Raw genomic sequence first — 14703 nt, 5'->3', positions numbered from 1 at the left:
AGATGGTGCAAGAAGGCTGGTGACTGTCCTCATCACAGCAGCTGGAGGCTGAGCTCCTCTCCCCGCAACCTTTCATGTCTAATGGAGATTCTGGACTATCACAGCAGCGGGAGGCTGTGCTCCTCTCCCCCCCGCCACCCTTTAATGAGTAATGGAGATGTCCTGCCTGGAATATCACAGAAGCTGGAGGCTGCCTCCCCCTCATTTTATCTCACTAAAAAGTCAGTGTTTCTTATTCCTGCATTCTTTACTACTTCATCACACAAATGGGGGGATAACTGCCACGGTAGCCCAGGAGGGGTGTGGGAGGAGGGAAGCAACAGGTGGGGTTGTTGCAGGGGCACCCCCTAGAATGGCATGCAGCTCATCATTTCTGTGGGATATCTGGGGCTCTGACCTGGAGCGGCTGTGCTCTCTAGTTCTCTAGTAGACTTGCCCCATATTCTAGGCAGGTCTGACTCTATTTTTAGACAAAACATAAAGAAGGGAATGACCTGGGAAGTCATTCCCATTTTTATCCATGCGCCCCCGGCCGACCTCAGCGAGGCCAGCCAGGAGCACCCATGACAGCAGCAGATGGTACAATATGACTGGTAACCGTCTCTGCTACCTTGCAAAGGCAAATGAATGCTGCTGTGTAGCACTGCAGTACCGTGTCTGTCAGCAGCATCCAGTACACATACGGTGACAGTGAAAAAAGGCTAAACGGGCTCCATGGTTACCATGCTATGGCATCTGCCAGGGCAATCCAGAGAAAAAGGGTGCGGAATGATTGTCTGCCATTGCTTTCACGTAGGAAGGATTGAGTGACGACATTTACCCAGAATCACCCGCGACACTGTTTTTGCTCCATCATGCATTGTGATCTCAACCCAGAATTCCAATGGGCAGGGGAGACTGCGGGAACTATGGGATAGCTATGGGATAGCTACCCACAGTGCAACACTCCGGAAATCGACGCTAGCCTTGGTACATGGACGCACACCACCGAATTAATGTGCTTAGTGTGGCCGCTTGCACTCGACTTTATACCATCTGTTTTAAAAAACCAGTTTCTGTAAAATCGGAATAATCCCGTAGTGTAGACATACCCTGAGCTGCCTCTGTTCAGCCTGGAGCTTGCAGCCCCGCCCCCTTACCACGCGGCTCTGAGCGGGGAGAGGCTCGGGCCCCACCAGAGCCACGCTACTGCTGTCCAGGGATGCTCCTGGATGCACTGAGGCTCCGGGAGAGGTGTGGAGGCGGGGTCGGGTCAGGCTGGGGCTGGGGAGGGAGCCTCAGCCATTCTCATGGGGGCCCCTGTGGAGCCTGGGGTCTAGGCCAAATTGCCCCACTTGCCCCCCCCTCTGGGCACCCCTGCGGGATTTCCCCCACAACGCAGCACTAATGGAGCACTAGTTGCCTGGAGGCTCACAACTACTTTTGTTCCTGCCACTCCCAGCAAAAGGTACTGTTGGGCATCTGCTATAGAAGAGTAATTAATCTCTTGCATCGGGAAACAAATGACCACATGCTGCAGGATGACTCTGCCCATCCTCCACTACCAGGAGATAATCCCTCCTCTGGGACCCCTACCTTCGGGAGTATCCAGAGCATACCCCTTAAGTTCAGTCTGACACTTGGTTTTGAGCGGGAAAGGCCTATTGTGGGAGGGCAGCAGCCCTTCTCAGCTCCTCGACATACAAGGATATCAGCAGGCAGATCGTGATGCAAAGATCGTGAAGCCGAGGCGAGTATTTCCATTGACTTCAGTGGGCGCTGGACCAGGACTGCAGTGCAGTGCGTGAGGTACTGTCCCTTACCGTGAAGCTGTTGTTAATGTTCTTGGTGCTGGTCTCTGCCACGCTGGCATCAGACAGGTCCACCTCATCGAAGATCAGTGACTGGGGAGGCATGAGGGAAAGGGTGACATAGCAGAGACACCAGCAAAGAGACAGCCTCAGCCTTCAGCCCGGTAACTGAACCCATGGAGCCTAGCTCTGCCCAGGGAGTGGAGGGAGATCCTGGGACCCATAGGCTGGGGAGACTTGCTTCGCCTTAGCACCTTGGGCACTGACGGAGGGAGAAGGGCTCACCTGATGATCCATGGGACTCCCAAGCAGCCAGAAGAGCAGTCTCAGGCTGCAAAGCTGTCCCTGCCTGCTCCCACTGCCAGAGGGGGAGATCTGGCTGGGTGGCAATCTGTCCTGCTGCCATGAAGGGGGTAGGGTTGGATCATGAGGGGCTAATCTGCACAGGCTGCAGGATGCTCCAAGCAACCATTTGTTCTGCTTCTGCTCAAGCTGCAAGAGGGCCAGACCCAGGCCTGGTGAAAGTGGGATCACACTGGCCTACACCTGGCCTGCATTTGGGCTGTGGAGTCTATGTAAGGGAAAGTTCTGCCCAGGCAGGCTAGTACGGTGGACCACATTTCCAAGAGTGGCCGGCCAGTGACAATGCCTTGATACATAGCCGCCCTGCTTGGGGCACCTGGGTATCTATAGAACCAGGCACCCAAAATGACTGGCCATTTTGGATCATATAGCCTGCTAGGACTCAGCCAGCACAACTCCACAACGAGAGCCGCTCTATGTCTGAGCAGAACTCAGGGAATATTAATTAACTATTAGGTTATGGTGGCCTGGTGGACACAATTTCCTTTAACTTCCATGCAGCTTTGGGTGAGGATCCACATGAGAGTCTGTGAAGGAACATAAATAGCCCATGGGAAAGGCTTACAATGGATTCAAACCTGGTCAAAGTAATTGAGACCAGGGAGTCTAGTGAATGGATGTTCCTCAAGAGGGCAGAGAGTCCTGGAGTGACCTACAGGGGATGGGACGGGGACAGATTCCCTAAGCATTTATTCGCCATCTGGAAAAGCAGGTTGGCATGAGGGGATGCCATTTGTCAATGACACTAAATCGGTCTGATCAGTAATATCCAGACAATGATAAAGCTCATCCTTCCTTGGGGCTGTTGGTCTCTAGATCGCAGAGTGAGGGGCAGCAGAATAAGGATGATAGACTTCACAAAAGCAGACTAAAACTCACAGAAGTGATAGCTGAGGTCCCATGGGAAGAAAATTTAAGGGAAAAGGGAGTTCAGGAGAGCTCAGAGAGACATTATTAAAGGCACAACAGCAAACTATCCTGGTGCAAAGGAAAGACAGGAAGAATAGTAGAAGCAGCAAAGAATCCTGTGGCACCTTATAGACTAACAGACGTTTTGCAGCATGGTTGATGGATTTCCACTCCATACGGCTAAATGCAGTGCCTTGCATGGTGTCAAGTATCAGAGGGGTAGCCGTGTTAGTCTGGTTCTGTAGAAGCAGCAAAGAATCCTGTGGCACCTTATAGACTAACAGACGTTTTGCAGACCTTAGTCTATAAGGTGCCACAGGATTCTTTGCTGCTTCTACAGAACCAGACTAACACGGCTACCCCTCTGATACAGGAAGAATAGTAAGAGGCCAATATGGTCAGAGGCCATCAGGAGCTCTTTAGTGACATGAACATAAAGAAGGAATCCTACAAAAAGCATAAGCATGGACAAATTGCTAAAGATGAGTACAAGAGAATAGGGCAAGCTTGTAGGGACAAAATCAGAAAGGCTAAGGCTACATCTATACTACCCGCCCGGGTCGGCGGGTAGCGTTCGACTTCTCGGAGTTCGATATATCGCGTCTCATCTAGACGCAATATATCGAACTCCGAATGCGCTCCCGTCGACTCCGGAACTCCACCACCGCGAACGGCGGTGGCGGAGTCGACGGGGGAGCCGCGGACTTCGATCCCGCAGCGTCTGGACGGGTGAGTAGTTCGAACTAAGGTAGTTCAAGTTCAGCTACGCGAACTTGCGTACCTTAGTTCGACCCCCCCCCCAAGTGTAGACCAGGCCTTAGGCACAAAATGAGTTACACCCAGCAAGGGACATAAAAGGCAATAAGAAGAGGTTCTTTAAATATATTAGGAGAAAGAGAAAGACAGAGAAAAGTGCAGGTCCTCTACTTAGCAGGGAAAGGGAACTTAATAACTCATGACATCAAGAAAGCTGAGGTGTTTAATGCCTATTTTGCTTCAGCCATCACTAAAAAGGTTGATTGTGACCAGATACCTAACACAATTAATATTAGCAAGGGAGAAGAAACACAAGCCAAATTAGATTCTAGAAAATGTAGCTAAGTTAGATGTATTCAGATCAACAGGGCCTGATTAAATTCATCCTAGGGCGCTTAAGGAATTAGCTGAGGCAATTTCAGAACCATTAGCAATCATCTTTGAAAACTCCTGGAGGACAGGTGAGGTCTCAAAGGACTGAAGAAGAGCAAACATAGAACCTGTCTTTAAAAATAGGAACAAAGAGGACCCAGGGAATTATAGACCACTCAGCCTAACTTTGATAGCAGGAAAAATACTGGAGCAAATGATTAAACAATCAGTTTGTAAGCACCAGGATGATCATAGGGTTATAAGGAATAGCCACCATGGATTTGTCAAGAACAAATCATGCCAAACCAATTTTTTTGTTTTCAGTGAGGCTTTTGACACAGTCCCACGACATTCTCATTAGCAAACGAGGGAAATGTGATTTAGCTGAAATTACAAAGAGGTGGGAGCAAGACTGGTTGAAAGACCATACTCGAATGGCAGCTATCAGTGGTTCGCTATCACACTGGGAGGGTGTATCTAGTGAGGTCCCATAAGGGTCTGTACTGGGTTTGGTACTATTCAATATTTTCACTAATAAGTTGGATAACGGAGCAGAGGGTATGCTTATAAGATTTGCAGATGACACCAAAATGGGAGGGGTTGCAAGCACCTTGGAGAACAGGATTAGAATTCAGAACTATCTTGCAAATTAGAGAATTGGTCTGAAATCAGCAGGATGAAATTCGATAAAGACAAGTGCACATATGAAGGAATAAAAATAAATTCACAACTACAAAATGGGAAACACTGGCCAGGTGGCAGTACTGGTGAAAAGGATCTGGGGGTTAGAATGGATCACAAATTGAATATGAGTCAACAATGTGGTGCAGTTGCAAAAAAAGGCTAATATCATTCTGGGGTGTATTAACAGGAGTGTCGTATGAAGGACATGGGTGGGAACTGTCCCGCTCTACTTGGCACTGGAGAGGCCTCAGCTGGAGAACTGCGTCCAGTTCTGGGTGCTGCACTTTAAGAAAGATGTGGATAAACTGGAAAGGGGAGCAATAAAAATGATAAAAGTTTTCAAAACCTGCCCTCTGAGGAAAGCCTGGGCATGTTCAGTCTTGAGAACAGAAGACTGAAGCGGGGACTGATCACAGTGTTCAAATACATTCAGGGCTGTTCTAAAGAGGACCGAGATCCATTATTCTCCACATTCACTGAAGGTAGGACAAGAAGTAATCAGTTTAATCTGCAGCAAGAGAGATTTAGATTAGATATTAGGAAAAGCTTTCTAACTCCAAGGACATTTAAGATCTGGAACAGGTGTCCAAGGGAAGTTGTGGTCCCCGTCATTGCAGGTGTTTAAGACTAGGTTGGACAAACACCTGTCAGGGCTGGTCTAGGTTACTGGGTCCTGCCTCAGCGCAGGATGCTGCACCTGATGCTCTCTCGAGGTCCCTCCCAGAGCTATGATTTACAGCAGGCCCATCTGGGCGTCAATAACATTCCCTAGCAGAGAGAAAGGGCCAAGCCCGGTCACCATCCAGGCTCGGAGAGGATATGCTGGGAGGCCTCTTGCTGAAGTTATTTAGGATGGGCTTCTAATCACTGAAGTGCCTAAGTCCTATGGAAATCCATGATGAACTGGGCCTTCCCATCAGCCTAACTCTGCTCTCATTGACTCAACTGGGATCAGAGTTAGGGCTTGTGAAACTCCCCCTCCTTTCAAACTAGGCTGAGCAAAGTCCTGGAGGACACACCGCAGGGAATGCTCCTTCTCCTCTCTGAATCCTCTGTCTTTCAGAGCCCTCTTCTCTGTCCAGGGGAGACCCATACTGGGCACTAGAGAGGTCAGGAAATCACTGCTTGCTTGGCGTGTCACACGCTCCTCTCCAATGGGTTGGCGAGTGATGGCCTGTTCCTGAGATGGGGAGATGAGAGACCGAGTGTGTGACAGGTCCCTCTGTGCCCCATCAGTTGGGGGCGAGTCTGCTGTATCTTTTATCAATGGCCCATGCTTAGAGCTCCGTAAGTCCCCCGCTGAATTCCCAGGGCATGAGCCATGGCAGCCATCACACTGGTGATGTCCTGGGGCCTACAGGAGCCTCCTCCCAGAGCTTCCTCAATACCCAGGAGCTGCTGGATTTATCCTACCTTGGAGTCCTTGGCGTAATACAGCGTCCGGCCCCGCAGCTTAAAGTATCGCCTCTTCCACCTCTGGAAGGAGCTCGTCTGCTTCAGTAACAGCCCCTCCTTCACGCTCTTCTGCAAAAAGGGTCACAGGAACCCAGTGAGCCTTCGCACCCCAACCCGTGGCTGGCCAAAGGAACCCAAGGCCTTAATCCCTTGCATGCCAGGGCGTGGGCCATGTACAGACTGTTCTATGGCAGAGCCTTGCATGATCCAGCAAACCCATGAGATGCAGCCATGGAAGCACAGGGCATAGCAGGGAGAAGGGGTAACATATTACAAGGGGCAGTGATCTGTCAGTTCATGCCCACATACGGAGCATGGCGTAACTCAGTGTAGCACAATCAAGGTCACTGGGTTTACACCCATTTCCACCAGCTGAGGATCTGGCCCATTTAATGGCCTGGGATCTTAAAGAGACAGCACATTTCAGACACCTTCAAACCCAACCTGAGCCAAGTGCATGGGCTCAGGAGGGGGGCACCTTCCCAAGACAGAGAATATATCTGTGTGGCCCCCTGGTTTTGGCATGGAGGAGGCCAGTGCAGGGAGTATGGGCCTGGCAAAGTGGAATACTAAGGATGACACAGGAAGATTTCAACCCTCCATCTTTGATGCAAATCGCTTTCAGTAACAGAAAATGGACTTTGGACAGAGCAGGGAGAGGCCGGGTGGGACGGCAGGTGATCCCACATACAGAGGATGCTTGAATTACGTGTGTTTTTAAATGCATTGAGACATTAAGGATTCAGTTAGTTAACTGTGCCATTCATGCCAAGATAAATGACCATACAGACAAAAGCAGAGACGCCCCAGGCACTCTGTGGCTGAGACCCACTTTGCAGACCCACTTGCCAATGACTGATTTACAGATTCCAAGACCAGAAGGGCCCACTGTGATCGTTCAGTCTGACACACACACACACACACACACCGTACCACACAGGCCAGAGAACTGCCCCACAATGATTCCTAGAGCAGAGCATTTAGACAGACATCCAATCTGGATTGAAAACTTGTCAGCGACAGCGAATCCCCCACGACCCTCAGTAAATTGTTCAAATGGTTAATTACTCTCAGCATTAAAGATCACCCTCCCCTGAGAATAAGACCAATGTTAAGGTTTTCCATTTCCCCAGAGAGGGACTCGTTTCTTTCACACACACTCCCTGAGCTTTCAGTTTGTCTGTTAGATTTGAACGACTAAACCCATTGGGCCCAGTTCCCATCTTCCTCCCTCCAGGGTAAAGCAGGAATAACGCTGGGAAGACAATGGGATGACACGGATGTCAAAGAAGAGACAATCAGGACTCTCTTTTTTCTGTTCCATGCTTGGCCTGGCAGCATGCAAAGCCCAGAGGCAAACTGGGCCATCATGCTACATACTCTGTTAGCCCTCATAGCCAATATGGTCCTGGGTCTGGTCCTGAGTCAGGAAAGCCCATGCTAGGGCCAAGCTTAAATGCTTTCCTGGACATGAACGGACTCAAGCATGCGCTTAAGGGCTTTCCTGAATTGGGACCTCTGTACTTACACAAGGCTAATGGAGTCCAACACACATCTGGATTGGAACGGGTAGAATCCAACCCCCATAATGACACAAGACTAGTGTGGAGCAGTGCAGAGCATGATACAGATAGGGTTGCAAGAAGTCTGATTTTCAACCAGAATGCCCCATTGAAAAGGGACCTTGGGTGCTCCGGTCGGCACTGCCAACTGGGCCGTTAAAAGTCCAGTTGGCGGCGCAGCGGGGGCCCAAGGCTAAGGCAGGCTCCCTGCCAGCCCTAGCACCACGCAGCTCCTAGGCACATGGGCAGCCAGGGAGACACCACCGCGCTGCCCCTGCCCCGAGTGCTGGCTCTGCAGTTCCCATTGGCTGGGAACTGCAACCAATGGGAGCTTTGGAGGCGGAGCCTGCGGGTGCTAGGGCAGCACCATGGAGCCTTCCTGGCTGCTCATGTGCCTAGGGGCTGCAGGGAACTGGCAGCCGCTTCCTGGAAGCCGCTGTAAGTGCCGCTGGGACCCCACACCCCTCCCACCCCAGCCCCATGTCCTGGTCCTGAGCCCCCTCCTACACACCAACCCCCTGCCCCAGCCCGGAGTCCCCTCCTGCACCCAAACTCTCTCCCAGACCCTCCACTCCAATCAGGGCTGGCTCCAGACCCCAGCGCGCCAAGCGCGTGCTTGGGGCGGCATTTTGCCAGCAGGGCGGCAGGCGGCTCCGGCGGACCTCCCACAGGCATGACTGCGGAGGGTCCGCTGGTCCTGCAACCCCGGTGGACCTCCTGCAGAAATGCCTGAGGAGGGTCCGCTGGTCCCGCGGCTCCGGTGGAGCATCCGCAGGCATGCCTGCGGGAGGTCCACCAGAGCCGCAGGACCAGCGGACCCTCCGCAGGCACGTCTACAAGAGTTCCCCCGGAGCCGCGGGACGGGCGACCGCCAGAGCGCGCCCCGCGGCGCACCGCTCTGCTTGGGGAGGCGGAATTCCTAGAGCCGCCCCTGACTCCAATCCCCTGCCCCACTCCAGATCCCCCTCCCACACCACAAACCCCTCATCCTCAGCCCCACCCCAGAGCCCACATCCCTGTAGTAGTAGGATTTTATGTTTGTATTAATATAATTTAAAATAAAAAATAATAATGTAGCATGTATTAAATGTATTGGTGTATGATTTGATCATATTCTTCCAGCTATCCTTTTTGAATAATGGGCCATTGGTAAAGATACATCAGCCAGAATCTGTGTCTGGACTGATTTCAAGGCAGTAACACACCTTTGAGGGTCACCAATTTGTTGTAGGTTTAGCATTTGAAAATAAGTAAAAGAATGCAATAACTGTCTGTCTTTTGCATTGCAATTTAATGTTCCTGTTCAAAATGTTCTGTGTAAATTAATTCTGTTTTGTGTATAAATAAAAAATGTATGTGTTAAAAAACAAGTATAAAGGCCATCACTAAACCAAATATATATATATATATATATATATATATATATATATATATATATATATAAAACCAGATGCAAAAGCGCCAGAAGGCTGCAACACTCTCCTATTGAAATGTCAAAAAAGAGCAAATTAACAACTCAAAAAATAAAACAGGCACCTATCAATGGGAATAAAATAGCTGTAATAAAAAATAAAAAAAACAATTAAAAAAAAACAAGTACTCGTCAAACAATTAATTACAGCATAACAAAGCAAAACTCACTGGTCCCAATAAAAAAAATCACTATATAAACAGGGTGCCTTGCCATGAAACTTTGGGTTCGTCCTGCCAAGACTTCCCCGGAGCATCGTGTTGCGACCGACAGAACCTGGCACCTTCCTACCGGTGATCAACCTAGGTGGCCACTAGGTTGATCCAAACTGGTAACTATAACATTGACTGGCGGGACAGTGTGCATGGTTTGTGTATGTGTAACTAAAAAGCATATGCTAATTGTTGTATCTTCAATAAATGTGGCGTGTTGCCTTCTCCCCTATAAAAGATCTTATGTGTTTTGTATAAGCATAACATCCCCAGCCAGAGTCCTCACTCCCCGCCCCTATCCCAAGCTCCTGCCCAAGCCTGGTGAAAGTGAGTGAGGGTGGGGGAGAGCGAGTGATGGAGGGAGGGGAATGGAGCAAGCGGGGGCGGGGCAGGGGTGTTCGATTTTGTGCTATTAGAAAGTTGGTAACCCTACATATAGAACATACGCCCTGGAGCCCCTTAGAGAGACAGGATGGCCCAGTGCTTAGGGCACTAGCCTGGGACCCAGGAGACCTGTATTAAATTCCCTGCTCTGCCACAGCCTCCGTGTGGGACTGTGGACAGGTCTCTCTGGGCCTAGTACCAGCTGTGCAATGGGGAGAGTGGCCCTGCTCTGCCTCCCAGGGTATGAGGATAACACACTGGAGACAGAGAGGCACTGGTAACGGGGGCCAGATAATACCAGAGCTAGAGACCTGATGTGGGACAATACTAGGCTTGCTGCCATTTTCTGAAGCCCAAAGAAAACCATCTTTTTCCCTCTGAAAGCACAAAGGTTTTGTGAACTGAAGGCCAAGGCACCTACTTGCTGCAAGTCACTTCATAAGCCCATTTACTCCTCAGAGACAAAAAGGCAACCAATGTCCACGATGCAGGGGGGCCTGGTCTGATAGTAAAACACAGGAGCACAAGAATCAAGCTTCCAGTCTATAAACTAGTCAGACCTACCCACTTTGTATTTGCCCTAGCTACCGAGATCTTCCATTGTTGTTTGTAGTGCTGTTGGATCTGTGCTGGTCCCAGGCTATCAGAGGGACAATGTGGGCAAGTAATAGCTTTTATTGCACCAACCTAGAAGAGAAGGAAGGAATTCAGAATTACATCACACCTGACTCTTCTTGTCTGGAGCTCAGCCCATGACTTCTGTATTTCAGATCAGTCATGTTGGCTCAGTAATGGAAAAGCTCCATTCCTTCAGTGAATCTTTTTTGCAGCCTCTGCAAACTCCTGAAATTGCTTTTGTAAAAGTTTAGAATCTCTGTACAGTCCCTTGTGTGAAATGTCTGTTGTGTTTCCAACAAAGGCCTCCTGCTCAGCGCAAACAGCAACATCCTTATGGCACTTGGATGAAAACGCAGAGACACAATCCACTGAGTGCTTTTGGGAAGCCAGGCTATCAATCCTATGGTATCAGTCAATCAACCAGGAGGCTGATAGCAGGGTGGAAAAAATGTTGAACTTCCCCTATGTGCTGTGTAAGGTGCTACTTCTTTCTTCAAGAAGGTTTCAACAGTGTGCTCACTGCGCAGAAAGCAAATGCTGGAGTTGATTGCTCCTGTGAAGGTCTCTCATCTCTTTCATTTTCTTTTCTCTGAGCAAAATGGCAGAAATCCTCTCATATTATGCTCTGCGTTTTGGGATGCTCTCTTCAGTAACCTAGACACAATATAGCGCAGGTTTATTTTCAGCTGTACAATCAGCATTTAGCAGCAATGCATTTTTCCCTGAATGGATAATATTATCGGGTCATTTCTCATGTCTGATCAGTCTTCTTGCATGAACATGCTGATCCTCTTAGCACTTCTTTCAGTCCCCCCCACACTTTTTCTTTTTTCTTTTTTTCCCCATTTGCAGCATCTAAGTCTGGAAGTTTAAATCTGTCCTGTCTGGAGGAGTATATTTAGAGCAAAGTGCTTCAATCACTTCATTACTTTGCTCATTTTGTGAGACACTGAAGGGGGCATTAATGCAAAAGAAGGTCACAACTTTAGGCTCAGGTTTTTGTCTTGATCTTTTTAGTGGCATAATCACCACTCAGCAAGGGCTCAGTGGTGCACCATGCCATGTCAGGGAGCAAGAGGAACATAAGGAGACGTTCATTCCCTTGTATGGGCTATCCACAGCACTGGACCCTGCTTCCACTGGGCTGCTGCTATTCTCCCTTCTGTGCAGACAGGCTTAGAAGTGGGTGGAGCATGGGGGCCAAGCAAAGATTGCTTCCTGTCACCAGGGCCGGCTCCAGGCACCAGTGCAGGAAGCAGGTGCCTGGAGTGGCCAACAAAATGGGGCAGCACCTCCAGCTCTTTGGCGGCTCTTCGGCGGCGGGTCCCTCAGTCCCTCTCAGAGGGAAGGACTCGCCATCAAATTGCCGCCGAAGAATGAAGCGGCAGGGTGGAGCTACCGTCAGGGGTGGCTCCAGGCCCCAGCATGCCAAGTGCATGCTTGGGGCGGCATGCCACGGGGGGCGCTCTGCCGGTCACCGAGAGGGCGGCAGGCGGCTCCGGTGGACCTCCCCCAGCCGTGCCACCAAAGCTGCGGGACCAGCGGACCCTCCACAGGCATGCCTGCGGGAGGTCCACTGGAGCCGCCTGCCACCCCCTAATAGACAAGGCAATGGCTTTCTAAGTCAGAGATTGTGGGTTCAAGTCCCATCTGGGGTGGAAAAACTACCCTCCCAGTGACCGGCAGAGCGTCCCCCGCGGCACGCCGCCGTGCTTGGGGCAGCGAAATGTCTAGAGCCACCCATGGCTGCCGCTGATCGCAGCTTTTTTTTTTTTTTTCGCCGCTTGAGGTGGCAAAAACGCTGGAGCCGGCCCAGCCTGTCATCATGGAGCAATGACCAGAGCATACCCAGAGCGTTATTGCCTAGAGACCCCTTCCTCTGGCTGCATGGCACAGCTACTGCCCCACCCAAGTGATCTAGGCCCTGGTTTGGGTATCAAAGCCTATGGGCTGGCCTGCACACAGACTTACACAGGTTTCACTGAAGGTGGGAGGTTGAACTGATTTAGCTAAATTGATGTGACTCTATGTGTGGACGCTCTTAACCTGGCTTACATGAGTTTAGGTTGAACCTGTTACATAACGAGGGCAAGAGAGCCAGCTCCTGAATGAAGATGCTGTTGAAGGCCTAGCACAGGGATTCCAGTTTATCATCGTGGCTACATTGGATGAGGACAACGGCAATGAAAATGTGTCACTTACAGGATCATCAGCGTTCTTCTCCTCTGCCTCAATAGGCAATTTCATTCCGTGACACAATTGATCTCCAAGAAGCTGAAGGAGCCAATTTTCTGACTCTTTACCATGCACACGAACCCCTTTCTATCTCACTGCTTAACGATTCTGGACAGTGTTTGTATCTGATCAAGACTGAAGAATGATTGATTTTTTACTCCTTCAGTTTATTCACGGACTTGTTTCCACTCCCCAGTCACCAACAACTGCGGACAATTGGCAGCTTCCTAACAGGCAGAGCTCAGACTGTTACCCTCTCTTTGCTCCTCATGTAGCTTTTTAGAATGCTACATTTCCATTCACACATTGCAGTGAGAGCCAGATGTCCAGAGTACCAAACATCTTCATGTTATGGTTAGGTGAATAGCTCAGAATGACACACCAATTCAACAAAGTGGGAAAAAATGATCCTCCCGCCATCCAACTCCTCACCAAACAAAACCAAAAATACCAATACAGCCTTTTTTTTTCCTAGATACGATCAAATTAGTTTCATGCAGATTTCATACACAGGATCAACAGGGCACAGTACATCCTTGTAACTACACCAGGCTGACATTGCACAACACAGATTCTTCAGCTGCACCCAACGGATGTGGCACCAGCACCACACAACTGACATAGCATCATGGGCTTTAGTCCCAGCCCCAGACACACCAATGCATCCAGCCCCCCAGGCAGAGCACCATTCCTGACAGCGTCCAGGATCCCGTCTGACTCCAGTGCTGATGGCCCACAGCAAAGATGGACTAGCTACTCTAACCCTGCAAAGTCCACTTGGAACGCCAAACTTCAGCTGCACCTCCTTGCATAGGTCCACATAGGGGGTATAACAGAGAGAAAAGAACCCCCAGACAGATGGGAGGAGGATCACAGGAGGGGTTGAGTGCACCGCACATGGGAGGCCTCCATCATAGACGGAGCGAGCGCTATCTGAGGCCAGGCACATGTCCTTTATGTAGGATCACAGCCTGTGGTGCTCTGGTTTGGTTTGGAGGTCACTTAATCTTCCTATTCCATAAAACCATTTGCAATCCCCCCACCTCCCCCATGACTTTGGGGTGAGGACAAAACCCATCAACTGCCAGTTTTCATTATTGCAGAACGAAGCGAACAAACAATCGCTACCTGCCTGCCAAGAAATAGTCGAATCCCAGCATTCATTAGGCGTGAGTACATTTTTATTTTTAGTGAAACATTTATGTAAACTTTTATCCAAATAGAAGACAGCCCACAGGCTCCCAGGAAGTTGGCAAATGCTGGGTGCTCCTAAATTAAAGTTTTCCACATGACAAGCATAGGACCATAATGTTGACTGCAAAGAGCTGCCTCTGAGTAACAAAAGATTCACACTCTGGTGCCTAGATTTCACAGCAATGCCTCAAGGAGACCGGAACCCTTTCTTCAGCTCTAGGCACAGTAGATGCCCAGGTTGGGGCTGTGGACTTAGCCTGACACAGCAGGTTTGCAAAGAGGCGGAGTGAGGATCAGGTTTTTCCAGATAACATTGCAGTCATGCTTTGCCTCTCAGCTGTCCCCGAGTTTGCTATAACACCTCACCTTTGTCCTTTCTCGGGCATGTGCCAGCCATGCTACCCTTTCCAAAATAAGGAAACTTGGAGTTTAAATCTGTCTTAAGAGGACCCTATGTGAAGGGGTAGTACTAAAATGTGCTGCCAGGTGGGGAAAGAGGGCAAACCTTTCGAAACACTGCAGAAAATTCACACTGCTGGTTCGCTAAGGAATTAATACCCAAGTTGCTCCTGTTTCAAGGGGACTCTAGTTGCCATTTGGCCAGCAGAGGGGGCACAAGATAACACTCAAAAATATCCCCAGAGCTGTGCTGTCCATATGTACCATGCATATGACAACAGGGATATAAAATAAGCAAA

General features: G+C 49.7%; 1 protein-coding gene across 6 annotated transcripts in view; it reads right to left on the bottom strand.

Annotated features, from left to right (window-relative positions):
* The window catches only part of LOC123377601 (diacylglycerol kinase delta-like), a 191104-nt gene that overhangs the window by 83854 nt on the left and 92547 nt on the right, over nucleotides 1-14703 (bottom strand). For 5 of the 6 annotated variants that reach the window (XM_045030692.1, XM_045030695.1, XM_045030694.1 and 2 more), the window contains 2 exons: nucleotides 6288-6398; nucleotides 1803-1883 (listed from right to left, as the gene is read on the bottom strand). The exons of the other annotated variant lie outside the window; for it this stretch is intronic. In XM_045030692.1, the coding sequence (XP_044886627.1) occupies nucleotides 1803-1883; nucleotides 6288-6398 (192 nt within the window). The remainder of the gene's footprint in view (nucleotides 1-1802; nucleotides 1884-6287; nucleotides 6399-14703) is intronic. 6 annotated transcript variants of the gene reach the window in all.

Source organism: Mauremys mutica, chromosome 9, assembly GCF_020497125.1.
Source record: "Mauremys mutica isolate MM-2020 ecotype Southern chromosome 9, ASM2049712v1, whole genome shotgun sequence".
Lineage (NCBI taxonomy): Eukaryota > Metazoa > Chordata > Testudines > Geoemydidae > Mauremys > Mauremys mutica.
This window is presented reverse-complemented; position numbering and strand designations above follow the sequence as displayed.